This window comes from Myiozetetes cayanensis, unplaced genomic scaffold, assembly GCF_022539395.1.
Source record: "Myiozetetes cayanensis isolate MyiCay16 unplaced genomic scaffold, myiCay2020 scf6-25, whole genome shotgun sequence".
In the NCBI taxonomy this organism is placed as follows: domain Eukaryota; kingdom Metazoa; phylum Chordata; class Aves; order Passeriformes; family Tyrannidae; genus Myiozetetes; species Myiozetetes cayanensis.
Window position 1 is genome coordinate 13,413,937 of NW_026087853.1, and position 14,029 is coordinate 13,427,965.

Genomic DNA, 14,029 nt, shown 5'->3' on the forward strand with positions numbered 1-14,029 from the left:
GGACCACAAAGACAGTTAGAGGGATGGAGCACCTCTCCTATGAGGAAAGGTTGAGAGAATTGGGATTGTTCAGCCTGGAGAAGAGAAGGCTCCAGGGATAGCTTATAGCAGCCTTCCAGTACCTAAAGGGGTCCTACGGGAAAGCTGAAGTGGGATGTTTTCACAAGGGCACGTAGCGATAGGAAAAGGGGACATGGCTTCAAACTGAAAAAGAGTAGGTTTAGATTGGACATTAAGAAGAAGTTCTTTACTGTGAGGATGCTGAGGCACTGGAACAGGGTGCCCAGAGAAGCTGTGGACGCCCCATTCCTGGAAGTGTTCACGGTCAGGCTGGATGGGGCCTTGAGTAAATTGGTTTAGCAGAAGGTATGCCTGCCCATGGCAAAGGGTCTGGAACACGATGATCTTTGATCCCTTCTAACCTAAACTATTCTATGATTTTATGAAAATCAGCTAGACTGCTTCAGTCACTTGCATACAATAGTCATTATTTTACAGGGCATCACAGTGTGCAAGTGTACTCAGACTTGCCATAAATGGACAGCTTGACCAACTCTTTCAGAAGTCTGTACCTTTGATGGATTTTAACACAAAATATTACATTTTTCCAGCTACACCTTCATGGAGTTTCTACTGGATGCATTTCCAGGTCCTGACATAAACTAGCGCAATACCATCATCTCTTGCCAAATCAGGCAAATGATAAAAGCCTAAACTGGTCATACTGAGCAAGCATGAGGATAAAAGCTCCTTTTAAGTACAAAATGTTCTTATAGATACTTGTAACTTTCTAGGGAAGGTGATATAAAGGAGAATTATTATACTTATATATTAATTATATGCCATCTCAAAATGAACCATGCAGCTGTTATTTATTAAATTCCAGTGCTCATCTAAACAAAACCAAAAGAAAGTCAGCCTCCTGCTGAGCAACATGCTATTTCTGTATGTGATCAGTTGTGTAGAAAGAAAGAAACATGGGAAATATTTAGCCAGATATTCCTACGTAGAACATCTCTAGGAGAGGATGATAAGGTTTTCCCAGGGCAACAGAACAATTTTTAGAAGAAAACCCACAGATTTTCCAACTGTGTTTAATATCAAAAAACACATCCACATCCAGCTACCTAGTTTCTCCTTATTATGTCATGCACAAAGATGCTCTGAAACGTAATTGACATCTCCAGCAGAGAATTTGACAATGCATAAGGAAGAGCTACTGAACTCACACATTACAGCTATCACGCAGACTTCCAGAACCTGATCTCCTTTTATGACCAGGTGAACCATTTAATAGTGTTGTAGGCTGTGGATGTTGTCTACCTGGACTTCAACAAAGCCTTTGACACTGTTTCCCACATCATTCTCCTGGAGAAACTGACAGCTCATGGCTTGGACAGGTGCACTCTTCACTGGGTTAAACTCTGGTTGGATGGCCAGGCCCATAAAGTGGTCATCAGTGGTGCTACATTCAATCTCAAGTGGAGTTCCCCAGGCTCAGGAGACAGTCCTGTTTAATATCTTTATCAACAATCTGGATGATGGGATCAAGTGCACCCTCAGTCAGTCTGCAGACCCAGGTAGGTTGAGAGTGTTGATCTACTGAAGAGTAGGAAGGCTCTGCAGAGGTATCTCAACAGACTGGACTGATGGGCTCAGGCCAATTGTATTAGGTTCAAAAAGGTGAAGTGCCAGGTCCTGCACTGAGGTCACAACAGCTCCAGGTACCACTACAGGCTTGGGGCCAAGTGGCTGGAAAGATACTTGGCAGAAAAGGAGCTAGGGGTGCTCATGGACAGCAGCTGAACATGAGCCAGCAGTATGCCCAAGTGGCCAAGAAGGCCAGTGACATAGTGGCCCATATCAGCAAAGTGTGGCTAGCAGGACCAGGGCAGTGATCATCCCCATCTACTCAGCACTGGTGAGGCCACACCTCAAATCCTGTGTCCCGTTCTGGGCCCCTCACTACAAGAAAGGTGCTGGAGCATGTCCATAAAAGGGCAACAAGGCTGGTGAAGGGTCTGGAGCACAAGTCTTGCGAGGAGCGGCTGAAGGAACTGGGGATGTTTAGCCTGGAGAAAAGGACACTCAATGGGGACCTTATCATTCTCTACAACTACCTGAAAGGAGGTTGTAGCCAGGTGGAGGTTGGCCTCTTCTCCTGGGCAACTAGCAACAAGACAAGAGGCAAAGGCCCTCAAGCTGTGGCAGGGGAGGTTCAGGTTGGACATCAGGAAGAATTTCTTCAATTAAAGGATGGTTAGGGCTACTCAGGAAAGTAGTGGAGTTGCCGTGCCTGGAAGTGTTTAAAAAACAACGGGATGTGGCACTTAGTGCTATGCTTTAGTTGACATGGTAGTGTTCAGTCAAAGGCTGGACTCAATGATCTTGGAGGTCTCGTCCAACTTTAATGATTCTTAAAGTCCATTTCATGTCAAAGAGTTCATTAAATATACTACAGCTGATACTTCATATTCTCTGGTCATTTCAACCAGTACTTGACTTAACAAATTCAAAGTATACATTCGAAATTAGAGTAACCAGAACTAAATCTGGTTTGCTATTGATGGGAGAGCCATCTATCAGCTGTGACTTCTCTGCTCATACTCCCTCTTACAGTAGCACAAGCAGTTGTTTGTATTTTGTTCCACACTTTGCTGGAAGAGGGCATCTGAAAAATGTTAGCATTTGCATCAATTCTCTAATTTGACCGAGACTGTGGCTGCAACAGCACTAATGGTGATACACAAAACTTATAAGGATCATGCAATCACATAAGGAAAGGAGAGGAGAGTTCCTCTCTAATACAGGAAGAGCTTCATTAAGTTTGACTGTGAAACTAGACACCAGGAAACCTTACCTTCATAAACACCATGAGCCAGCTAAACTAAGTGCTAAGTCTCAAAGACATTTCATCCACTCATGAGCATTGTTCCCATGCTGCTACCCAACTCCTTTGTGCTGGCACTGGTTTGTCTTGAAGTGCACAGAGTTCTGGATCACACAGTCTATCTGTTTTAAAACTAACCATCACTTTCAGGGTTTGCCTCAGATAAATTCCCCAATGTGCTGTGCAGGCACAAGGATAAACTGAGCACAATTACTAGAAAAGGGAGAGGATGGGCATTGCCATCTTCCTGCGCTGACTGGGGCCTGAGATAGAAAACTGAAATGTAGATTTTTCTCTCTCCTCTCCTTTTTTTTTTTTTTTTTTTTTTTTGAGGCTTCTCAAAGCACGATATTAACTCTGCTCAGTATATTCACAGCTGGTTCCTCAGCTGCAGTTTCAACTCAGCAAATATGATTAACAGAAGTATTTGCACAAATCTAAATTTAAATAGAAGTATGTGACTTGGCAACACTTTAGGAGTCTAGGGGTACGTCTTTCACTTTAAGGTGAAAGAATCAATTTCATATATATTAACTTATTTGTGTAACACAGTGTCAAGTAAATAGTTTATCTGTCCAACTAAGTGAATCAGAATTTAACTTTTATAAAATTTAGGGTGCAATTTACAAAATAAAAGATGGAGAAAAGAAGACTGAAGAAATTCTGAAGTACTGAAGAAGTACTTTTTGCGTTAATATTTACAGCTCAGCAGTATGGATGGACGAATTATTTTCCAATACTCTTAGCATTAGAGCTGGATCTTCCAGGATATCATGTATGCATCAGGACCAGCAGCTGTATAATCAGAATAGAGTAGCCAGTTTCCATGATTATGTAATACAAAAAAACTCCGTACACATCAGCTCCTAAAGTCACATTTAAATGAAAGCTTTCATTTAAAATCACAGGTGAGTTGCCTTCGCCTTCAGAGAAATTTTCCAAAACTAACATGATGACTAAAAACTAGACAAAAAATAAAAACCCTAAATTTTTAAACAGTAGTGGTTTTGACATTCACAATTAACTACATAGGGTATTAAATGATCTTTAGAATTTGAGAAGACTCTAGCTAATCAAGAATGGTTATAATAAAGTACAACTTTTTTATTGTTGTTGGGTTTTTTTAAGTTGTGCTAAGTTTAGAGGCATTGAACACTTTTCAGTATAGATAGAGTATCTATTGTGTCTTCAAAAACTGTTTTGGAGAGGGACTGTGTTTTCTACATCAATAGATAGGATCTCTCCAAATCCAAAGTACACTATGTTCCCAAAAGGTTGAATAATTCAGTCTTCCACCTTGATAACTCATTATTACCCTGTTATTTTGAGTATGACAGAAAAGTCAAGGTCTAGAAGCTTTAACACTAAGCAGGCACAAATAAAAATAATAATAAAAAAAAGTAGCTGAATACAAAATAATACAACACAACAATGTAAAAGCCCTAGGGAAATCTATCAGGAAAGTCCTCAGAAAACAAACCACACTGCAGTGCACACACCAGTAAGTACCCTTGTATCCAAAACCAGATTCGCATCAGGCAAAGAATACAAAACTTTGGCCATATACCCTAAAAGGATGAGCTACAATCAGACAAATTAATGTAACTAATAAAATTAATTAAACATCAGAAAATATGGAAATTAAACAGCCAAAAGTTCACAGTAGAAATAAAAATTACTGTCCCTGAGTTGCTTATTGCTACTGTCCTGGTAGAAGTCATGATGCCCTGAGGTAGAATGCAAACTATTCAATTGTTTCAGTGTGGTCTGGCATCTTGTCTTAATATGCTGAAAGTTTTATGATAAGCCATCAATCTTGACACTGACATGGCTGAGATGCACAGTTATTCTGTTGTCCTTGTTCTTCTGGGCAATCAGTGTGCAAAACACCAGCAGAATACAACTCTTTGGCAATTCCTGTTAGACCCTCCAGAAACCACCAAACACAAGGGCTGAAGCTCTAAAACATAGACACTCAGACACCTCTCCCTCTTTAGGTACCTAAATCCATCTGATTTCAATGGGAAGTTCATAAACATCCCTGACAATTAAGACTAAGGAAGCCCAGTTTCTCAAAAAGAATCAAGGTTAATTAAGATTAAAACAGACGACAGTCCAATTTGTTACCACATTTTTATTAAATTAGGATTTGCTCAGCCTAACTGCAGAATGTTATCTAATTAAAACTGAGTACTCAGGGCATCAGTAACCTAAAGCAGAAGTTCACTCACGCTCATGTCACCTTAAAGTGACTTTAGCCACCAGGAGAGCTACTGTATGTCCTCTCCTTTTGCTTGTTTCTATATCCACATGATGCAGCAAATCAAGGAGTTGATTTACTTGAAAATTAATGTCACTAAAAAAAATCAGCCTTAGCTAGATCATCTTACCAATCTACCTCATTACATAGTTACCCGGAAAACAGTACTAGCAGAAAAGGGAAGACTGAAAGCAGAGTCATCCCCTAAAATAATAATTAAAGAGAGAGAGAAACTTATATTATCAAAATTATTATTATTATCACTTTAGAATGTCAAAGCAAACTGACAGGTAACAAACATGATAGGTAACATTAAAAAACAATTAAAATTAAATCATGTCCTGTGAAAGTGAGATCTTTAACAGGATTATTGTGTCCAGATATTTACCGTGAGCTAAAAAATTCAGAGGTATATAATTATGCCATATTTAAGAGAAGACAATGAACAGAAATTTACAAAATTGGTGACCATACATCATGTCTAGACACAGACAAGACACTGTGGAAATACAAAATAATCGTTAAGTGGTTACAAATAAATACCAGATGGGTAAAACAATTACCTTTGCAATATCAAGAAGTAAAAGACCATGCCAGAGACTCCATGGTATTACTGGCAAATGAGAAGTGAAGAACAAAAGAAGTCAAAAAAGAAGAATGAACTGATGAAACAGTGAGAGCTGGGAAATCTCTGACTGCTCTATACACAGCAAAGAAAGAATCAATCACTAGGAAAAAAAGAAAACTATTCTCTCCAACTCAGATGTCAACCCATTTTCAGACTACAATAGTAAGACTTCAGGAGCAGAACTCTAGAAAAAAAACAAGTACCTAGTAAACACAGAACAACTCTGTATATAAGTAAACCAGAGTATCAAGCTCAGGTATGGGAAGGAGAAGCTGGGGGCAGCTTTTCAAGGGAAAGCATATGAAAAGAGAAGAAAGTGTTTGGGGTTTTTCATTCAGAAAGAAAGCCATTAAAATGTGTGGATTCTTTCTGAACTTCAACAGAAGAACATTAGTAAACACTAGTTTTGCTGTAGTATACAAAGGTTTCACTCAGTATTAGCTCTAATGCACTGTACAAGCAACACTAAAGATATTCTCAGTAAATTTAACATCTTCAACTCGGTTAGAGCATGGTGCTAATAACACCAAGGTTGTAGGTTTGATCTCAGTGTGGGCCATTCACTTTAGAGCTGGACTGGATGGTTCTTGTGGGTCCCTTCCAACTCAGAATATTCTGTGATTCTGACTCAATTTACAGATTAGGTTTCCACAAGTAAGTGTCAATATAAATGACATTGTGACACAAGTAGTATTTAGATATTATTTGCAGATATTTAAAGGTTTACTTTCTAACATTGTTCTTGAATATTTTTAATGTATATGGAGATATCATCCTTTTCAAATGGGGTATAACAGCCATCATTAACAATTCCTTTCAATCTCATCAAGGCTATTTTAATAGGTGGATTTTCAGAAAAGGCAGTGGCTTTTTGGATAATATCAAGGAGCATCCCACATAAGGTACAACCTGAAGGCCAGCAAACAATGCATCTGCACGAGAAAATAAGGAACAAAAAGACCAGACTGATATTGTCAAACAGCAATGGGCAGGGATATTCTATTCCAACAAATTAGAAAATTCCTGAAAAGCCAAAAGTACATACCTTTGTACATTATGTAAAAGATACTCTGTGTGTTACAGGTAGCTTTACAACTGCTTGTTTTTACTCCACTAAGTACCTGAAAGGCAATTTACTACTGAACAGCAAAGCTTCCATTGGATTATTGTATTAACATACCTGGACAGCATGTTTGCCTTACAAAAAGCGTATCTAGCAGAGTTGAAGCTACTTTTCAGCAATAAGAACAATGTAGAGGCAAAAAGGAAAGCTTCATCAAAAGAAGAAGAATGTTATGTCTCCAGAACAGAAGCCCAAGTAGAGAGAAAGCAGATAAAGATGTCAGGAGAAGGTCAAGGCCAGGTTGAAAAGCAATTGGTAAGAGGAAAGATATGAAGTGGAACATTTACCATTTAACAAGGCAATGATCTACTTAACACAGATTGCTGGAAACACGGTCTTTAATTGGGAAAAGCACAAAGAAATTTGCTGCCACACAGGGAAAGAAAAAGAAGTCAGCTCTACTGATTGTTGTGAGGTAAAAACCAAAAGTGATATGCATCCTTTCAATGATATGCACCACATACAAACTGTTTTCTCCTTATTTCCCATTTCAACAGACTGCTTTGATTACAGGAACTAATAGTACAGCATGTTTTAAAATCCTCTATTTAGTACGTTTCAGCATTAAAAAAATAAACAAAGTTCAATATCAAAAGTACTATCAGTGGACAAAAACATTTACCTAAAAATAATGCCATGCACTGCAAAACTCTAAACATTGAGCGCAGGCATAGACAAGAAAAGCACTTAATACAGCAGACTAAGCAAACTGAGAGAGAGCTGCAGCTGGTTCTTCAATTACTAGGTATTGTTTAAAAATGCATATTCAACTCAAAATCCCTCAGAACATTTGTACTTTTAAAGATGACTGAAAGATCTGTATTTTAAACTACCAAAATTTAAGTTATTCCAGTAGCTGCAAATCAATACTTTCAGTAAGAAGGAGGTAAAATGAAAAACCAGAACAGAAAGAAGTACTAAGACAGTATCTTCTACAGTAATTCCTATGGACTATAAAACTAATCTCAAATTTTCTGATCTGAAAGTCCAAACGTATACAGGATGCTAGAACAGCTCTTCTTTCAGCCTGTGTTAACTGCCCATGAGTGAATATTCACTTAAAGGGAATATGAACTTCCTGAACGATTGGTGTTTTTAACGTTAACATTCACAGCATCTTGTAAAATTAACTGCAGGGAAAAAGATGATTAAGTACAGCTCTGTGTTGGTGAGGGCCATATTAAAAAGTCAGCAATGTTTATACATGTACACAGACACCCTATTCCAGGGTGGCTTTTTTCAATTCCAGTACATACTTTTATCATGCCTATATGTTTAACACAGTGGAAGGTTAAAACAACTACTGAAAGACAGAAAGAAAAAAAAAGTTTTATGCAAACACGATGGTCAGCAATGTTTCAGAGCAATATTTTAGGAAATACCTGAGTAGATAAACAGCCCTTTCAATATCACTGAGTTCTTCATCAACTGTCAATCTTTCTATTTCTTCTGGTGTCTGTCAAGTGTGAAATAGAGATTATGAGTTTCCAATGCTTTATTATTTCATCATTTTGAGCTTCTTAAAACATGCCTCCCTACATATCCAGGGACAGTTTCATGAGCAACTTGAATTTATTCATGAAATCTCTAGCCAACATTTCAAATTCAATCAAATAAATCTTCCACCAGGAAAACATGTAATGTTAAGAGCTGCACAGTTCCATGTCAGGCATTATCACTACTAACGTAAAAGCAAATCACATATAAATTAATCTAAAGACCTAAGTTAGTCTATTTTTTCCCCAGCTTAATATTCTTATACTGGAAATCTTAAGTCCCTACTCTATAATATTCAAGCCTGTTTATTCCAAAAATGACTGGAAACAATGCTTAGCATCCTGGTGTCATTAAAAAAAAAAAAAAAGAAAGAAAGAAAAAAAAAAGTACTGTCTTCTCACATAGCTGTGCATAAATAAAACAGACAATTTAAAACGGATTTTAAAGGATCGATCTATTTTGAGTTATATACCTTCAGGCTCCTGCGTACTGGCCTCTCTATAATAGTTAGTTCCTGCAGGTCTTCTATGTATCCGAACAGATTGCTCTGACTAAAATCCATTTTGGAGAAGGTTAGCGGACGCATGTAACACCTAAAGCCTTCGGCAGCCGACGCTGTCCCCGAGCCTCACATCGCCCTGCGGGCGGCGGGACCGCTCGCTCCCGGTGCTGCCGCCGCCGGCACAACCCGGGCTCGGCGCACTCACTGCGGCAGCGCCCGCCGCGCCGCCCGCCCCCGCCCAGCCTCCTGCCGGGAAACTTTCTCCGCTCGGCCCAGGCGGGCAGGGCAGCGAGCGGGGCCGGCACCCGCAGACCCGGGAGCGCCGGTGCAGCCGCGGGTGCCTCGGCGGGCGTGAGTTTCGAGCCAAGTTTCCCCTGGTCGCGGGCCGCGCCTGCCTGCTGCGGGGGCCGGGGAGCGCGCTGCCCACGGCCGCCAGAAGGGCACGGCGGAGACCCGGCGCAGCACCGGGACTGCGGGGCTCGCTCCGCACCGGCAGGGCAGGGCAGGGCGCGGAGCAGAGCAGCCCCACCGCTGTGCCCGGGTGCCGCCTCTTCCCCCCCGCTCCGGGAGGAGGGAGGGTTGCCGTGGTGCAGTGACGCTCCCCGCCCCCGTCCCGCGGCGCGGCGCCCCGGGCTCCCTTCCCGGCGTCGCGGGGGTGAGCGCCACAGACCGCGGCCGGGGTAGCCCCAGCAGCGCCTCGCCGGTCGCCGGGGCAACGCGGCGCTGCCGCGGCCTCCGCGGGGCAGAGCAGCGCCCGAGCGCGGCACCGTCGGAACACGCGGGGGGCGCCGCCCCCTCAGAGCCGGCACCGCGCCGGGGGTGCCCCGGCCACCGCAGCCCAGCCTGCCCAGCCGGGGTCCCTCGGCCTGCTGCGGGTCTGCTGGTGGTCCACAGCTGTGGCTTCTGCTGTCTTCCCCTCCCACAGCTGCAGCCTCCCTGAAGCTCCTCGTCCACTGCTGCGGCCTCTCCTGTGGGGCATCTCCTCAGCCGGGCGGTGTCCCCCGCCAGTGGTGCTGGGACCCCCTACCACTGTCCTGCCCCGCTCTCATAGCTCTGTCAAAGCAGAACTACACCGGACAAACCTCTAGATGAGCTGATTTTAAAGAAAAGTCCAAAGCAGGTTCCTCCTCCAATGATTGCTTTTATATTAATCTTAAAAAAAAAAAAAAAAAAAAAATCTTCCACAGCAGTAAACTATGAATCTACACCGAAAACGTCACTTGCACTCTTCATAAATTCTTAATCTTCACCTTTTACATTCCAGACCCAGATTACACACCACTCACACAGCAACACAGATTTCCATATGGATAGTCTTCTGATACATGCAGTTAGGCCTTGGATGCTGTAGGATTTACCATGCTTATTCACAAATTTGGAGTGCACTGGGGGTACAAGAGAATTTTTTTCACAATAATGGTAAACCATTTTTACCACTCTTTCACGGAAAAATAAGCATGGAGGATGAAATCTTTTTTAAAAACGTGGGTGCTGCTGGGGTGGGTCAGTGATGCAAAATTCATGCAGGACAAAAATCATTACACACAGTTGGACTCAGCATTTACTGAGCTAAGTTATTCACCAGGCTTCTAGACAGTGGTATTTGCAGTAATTATATGGAACACAACTTAGCAAATCACACACAGGAGTTAAAATTCCTGTAAATATTTCACAAGGGCTTGAGTGAGTGCAATGTTTTACTATTACTGTGAAATGCCCATGACCCAATAAGTTTTGTTGATAAAGTATAAAAGTAATTCCAAACATTGTAAGGATTAGATACTACTATGTAGTGTATTACCCAGAATTTTAGTAACTTTTATTCTATGATTGGTAAAGACCTCAGCTTTCATCTAGCAAAAAATAAACATGGTCCCCTGTGTGTTATTTCTCTGCCTACCAATTAGGCCAAATCCTGTGCTCAATTAAACAAGTAAAACAGTAAAAAATTAGAGCTTCTCCATTAATTGCAAATGTACAACAGAAAGTCTAATCCAAAAAATATATATATAATCAAAGTATTATGTAAGAGAAAACCAAAACCATTTGGAGTTTTCCAGGCATGACAAAAAATTAAAATGAGAAACAGTACTTTGAACATCTGCTTTGCATTATCTTTTTAATCAGGGAACATCATCAGACAGCAAGTACAATAGTTAGAACTGAACTTAAGTTGTCTCAGAGTAGTTAAGTAACGAGCTCCACGAGGGGAAATAAAAAGAGTTTTATAAAATTTTCTTTTGTCAAACTCAGAATCCTGACATGCAGGCTTCTGCCAATGATAAGTATTAGGAAAACATACTGAAATCCAAATTGCAATTAGTTAGGAAAATCCTTTTGCAAGTTCTTTCACAGCCAATCTGTGGTTACTTCACCTTGCAAGTAGTTCTCATGAATCTTAGAGATCTTATGCGACTTTATGTGTGCCTTGAATTAGGAACTCAGTGCAGTTTTCAAACCAGGAATTTCATAACTCGGTATTAAAAAATGAAGAACACAGAGTTTAGATATACAATTAGGCTGATTTATGATGTTATATTTTACATAAATTTTGTAAGCCACTAAGGAAGAGAGTTTCTTATAAATATTTAAACAGCTCCTTTAAAAACCTTTCCTGTTCTTCTAACTCAGTCCAGGAAACACTGTGCAGGCATGACTACATTAGTTTTAAAATTAGCAGATACGTCAAAGAGATCTACATATTCTGTAAACATTAAAAGCAGAATAAAAATAAGATTTTTTTTTCTGTAAATTGAATACTGGACTAGAATAAAGATCACAAGAGGAATTAGATTAAATATAAACAAATCTCCTCTTGACCCACACATTTGAAGAACAAAAACACATTGCATATTTTGTTCCAGAATCACATATATAAAAATTAATCCCCTCTGATAGTAAATCTGCAGGCAAGGAGTCTCTCATTCTCATCTATGATTAAAGTTACCTATGACTTCCCCTCCAACTGCTGCTGCTTTCAGCTCCTCCCCTTTTCACTCCTCTCTTCTCTCAAATAAAGCTCTACTCTCAGCTTCATTCTAACCTTGTCATAGCTACTGTAGTAGAATGAAGAGCTATTTCATGCTGCTTTTGTGAAATCCAGAGTGAATTGAAACCTTCACTTTAACACAGGAGCTGTGTAAGCTTGCAAAGCCAATACCAATACTAATTTCAAATATTCCTTCCTTAATGGAGACAACCACAGAGAACCTGGGAAAATAGCACCCTTTACTAGTAGAAGAAGAGAAGAGAGAGTGTTATTCAGGCCTTCCAAAGCAACGAACTCTAAATGCAATACAGGTGAAGATAAAAAAAAAAAAACAACCAAAACAGATGGAAGGACTTTGTACCTGAAGAATTCTTTAGGTACACTGGCTCAACCGAAGTATTCTTGGGTGAAAGGATTTGACATGTTGGACAGAGATGCCAATCTCCTTTGCTGCCCAGCAGTTAGCTGTCTGCCTTCTGGAAACTGCTTGGAAACAGTTGTGTTCCATACTTTACCTGTTACATATACCCAAAGAATTACCCTGTAAATCAAATTATTCAGAGAAATGGAAAATTTGTGAAGTCTCAGCATATATTGTCATGCCTGAATCAGCTGAAATATGAAGTTACCGATTTGGGGGATACAGAAGGACATGCCAAGAAATGCTTTCAGGCAAAATGTGTCCATTCCCGATTAAAAGCCAGAATTTCTTATGCAATGGCCAAACTAAAAAAGGAGGAAAAAATCAGCAAAATATTTTTAAATTATGTTGGGGGGCTAAGCAATATGTTGAAATACTTGAAAGTAATTGATTGGGGTTTTGTTTTGTTTGTTTTAATTTAGACAACTGAAGAATTACCGTAAACATCAGAATTAAATTAAACATTTCATTCTTCATTTCCCATTTTCTTTCATTTAATAATCCACAGAAAAATAAATACTATTTCATAACGTACACTGTGAAGATTATGCACTGTGTAATCACAGTTCTGCTCCAGACTGTGAGCACCTGAACTGTGTAGAAGTTCAGTTCAGTGTGTTCACCACTACCGAGAGACAGCCAGAGCTGTAACAACTGTTGCTCACCATCTCCAAATGAGCAACCTCTGACTGGAACTGGTTTTTACAGTTCACCAAACCCTTAAAAAAAAAGGCGGTTTTAACGTTCCATTTAATGCCTTAGCCTTACCAAACAAGATTTTTATTTTTAATTCCTTTTGTACTCCAGGTAAGAATGTCTCCATGAACAGTGGTTCTTCAGAAAAACTCCATGTTGAGGCAAACCTGTAAGAAGATTAATATAAAAGAAACATGCACAAAAATATTAGTCTACTTCAGAACAATGCTTGGAATGTAGCGTACACAAACCTCAGCAGGAAAAAATATTATTTAGCATATTTTGTAATTTGTTGCTAAGAAACTGTTGCTTCATTTTACTACTGTCATTTGCAGAAAAGTTTTGATTGTTCTTTTGCCACTTGGATCATCTCACTGTACCAGCTACATAATTAAATGGTTAGAAAGGAAAAAGTACTGGATTGCATTCAATGTGATTTCATTGTCTTTAGCCTGGTCTCCCATATTCTCTCCCGTAACTTACTTCCCTCCAATAAGCTCTAAAAACCTAAAAAGATTATTTTATGATAACACAGAAGAGATCCTTAAATTTGTTTGCATGTAATATACAAAATCCGTAAGACTGCAACCCCTGTGTTCTCCCTGTCCTTCTGTAAGAACTAGTAATGTTCTCCTACAGTGTCTAATCTACTACTCTCTATCCAAAAGTAGTTAATAGCACATGCACAAAGACAGAATAACAACAGAGCAAATAGAAAGGGCCATTTTTCTTCATATTGTCCAGCTATTTGTAGGATTTTTCACCTGGTAGTAGGACCTAATAGTAAACTACAAAATTTAATTTTCTGTTGTAGAAACAGAACACTTTTTTCCCATGTTTCCTAGCTTTTCCAAATATACAGATAAAGCAGAATTTATTTGCATTTTAGAAATAGGAACAATAGTGGCAAAAATCTCAGTGTCATCAGTTTTTCAGTAGGGATGTCTATACCACATTCTACCAGCACCCTGACCCAGAAGATGAAGAGAGTGTACCAAGACACACCTGCCTGCTGCAAAACCA

At 40.0% G+C, this 14,029-nt stretch overlaps 1 protein-coding gene across 4 annotated transcripts in view; it reads right to left on the reverse strand.

Moving 5' to 3' along the window:
• The window catches only part of PPP4R4 (protein phosphatase 4 regulatory subunit 4), a 68,594-nt gene extending 59,235 nt beyond the window's left edge, over window positions 1-9,359 (reverse strand). Inside the window, exons 1-2 of one of the 4 annotated variants that reach the window (XR_007631630.1) lie at window positions 8,871-9,359; window positions 8,284-8,357 (exon numbers count right to left, since the gene is read on the reverse strand). Coding sequence is in view for 3 of the 4 variants with exons in the window: in XM_050337103.1 (XP_050193060.1) it covers window positions 8,284-8,357; window positions 8,871-8,984 (188 nt within the window). In the remaining variant the exon portion in view is untranslated. The remainder of the gene's footprint in view (window positions 1-8,283; window positions 8,358-8,870) is intronic. The other 3 variants (XM_050337103.1, XM_050337102.1, XM_050337106.1) reach the window with 3 other exon arrangements.
• Between the last annotated feature and the right edge of the window lie 4,670 nt (window positions 9,360-14,029).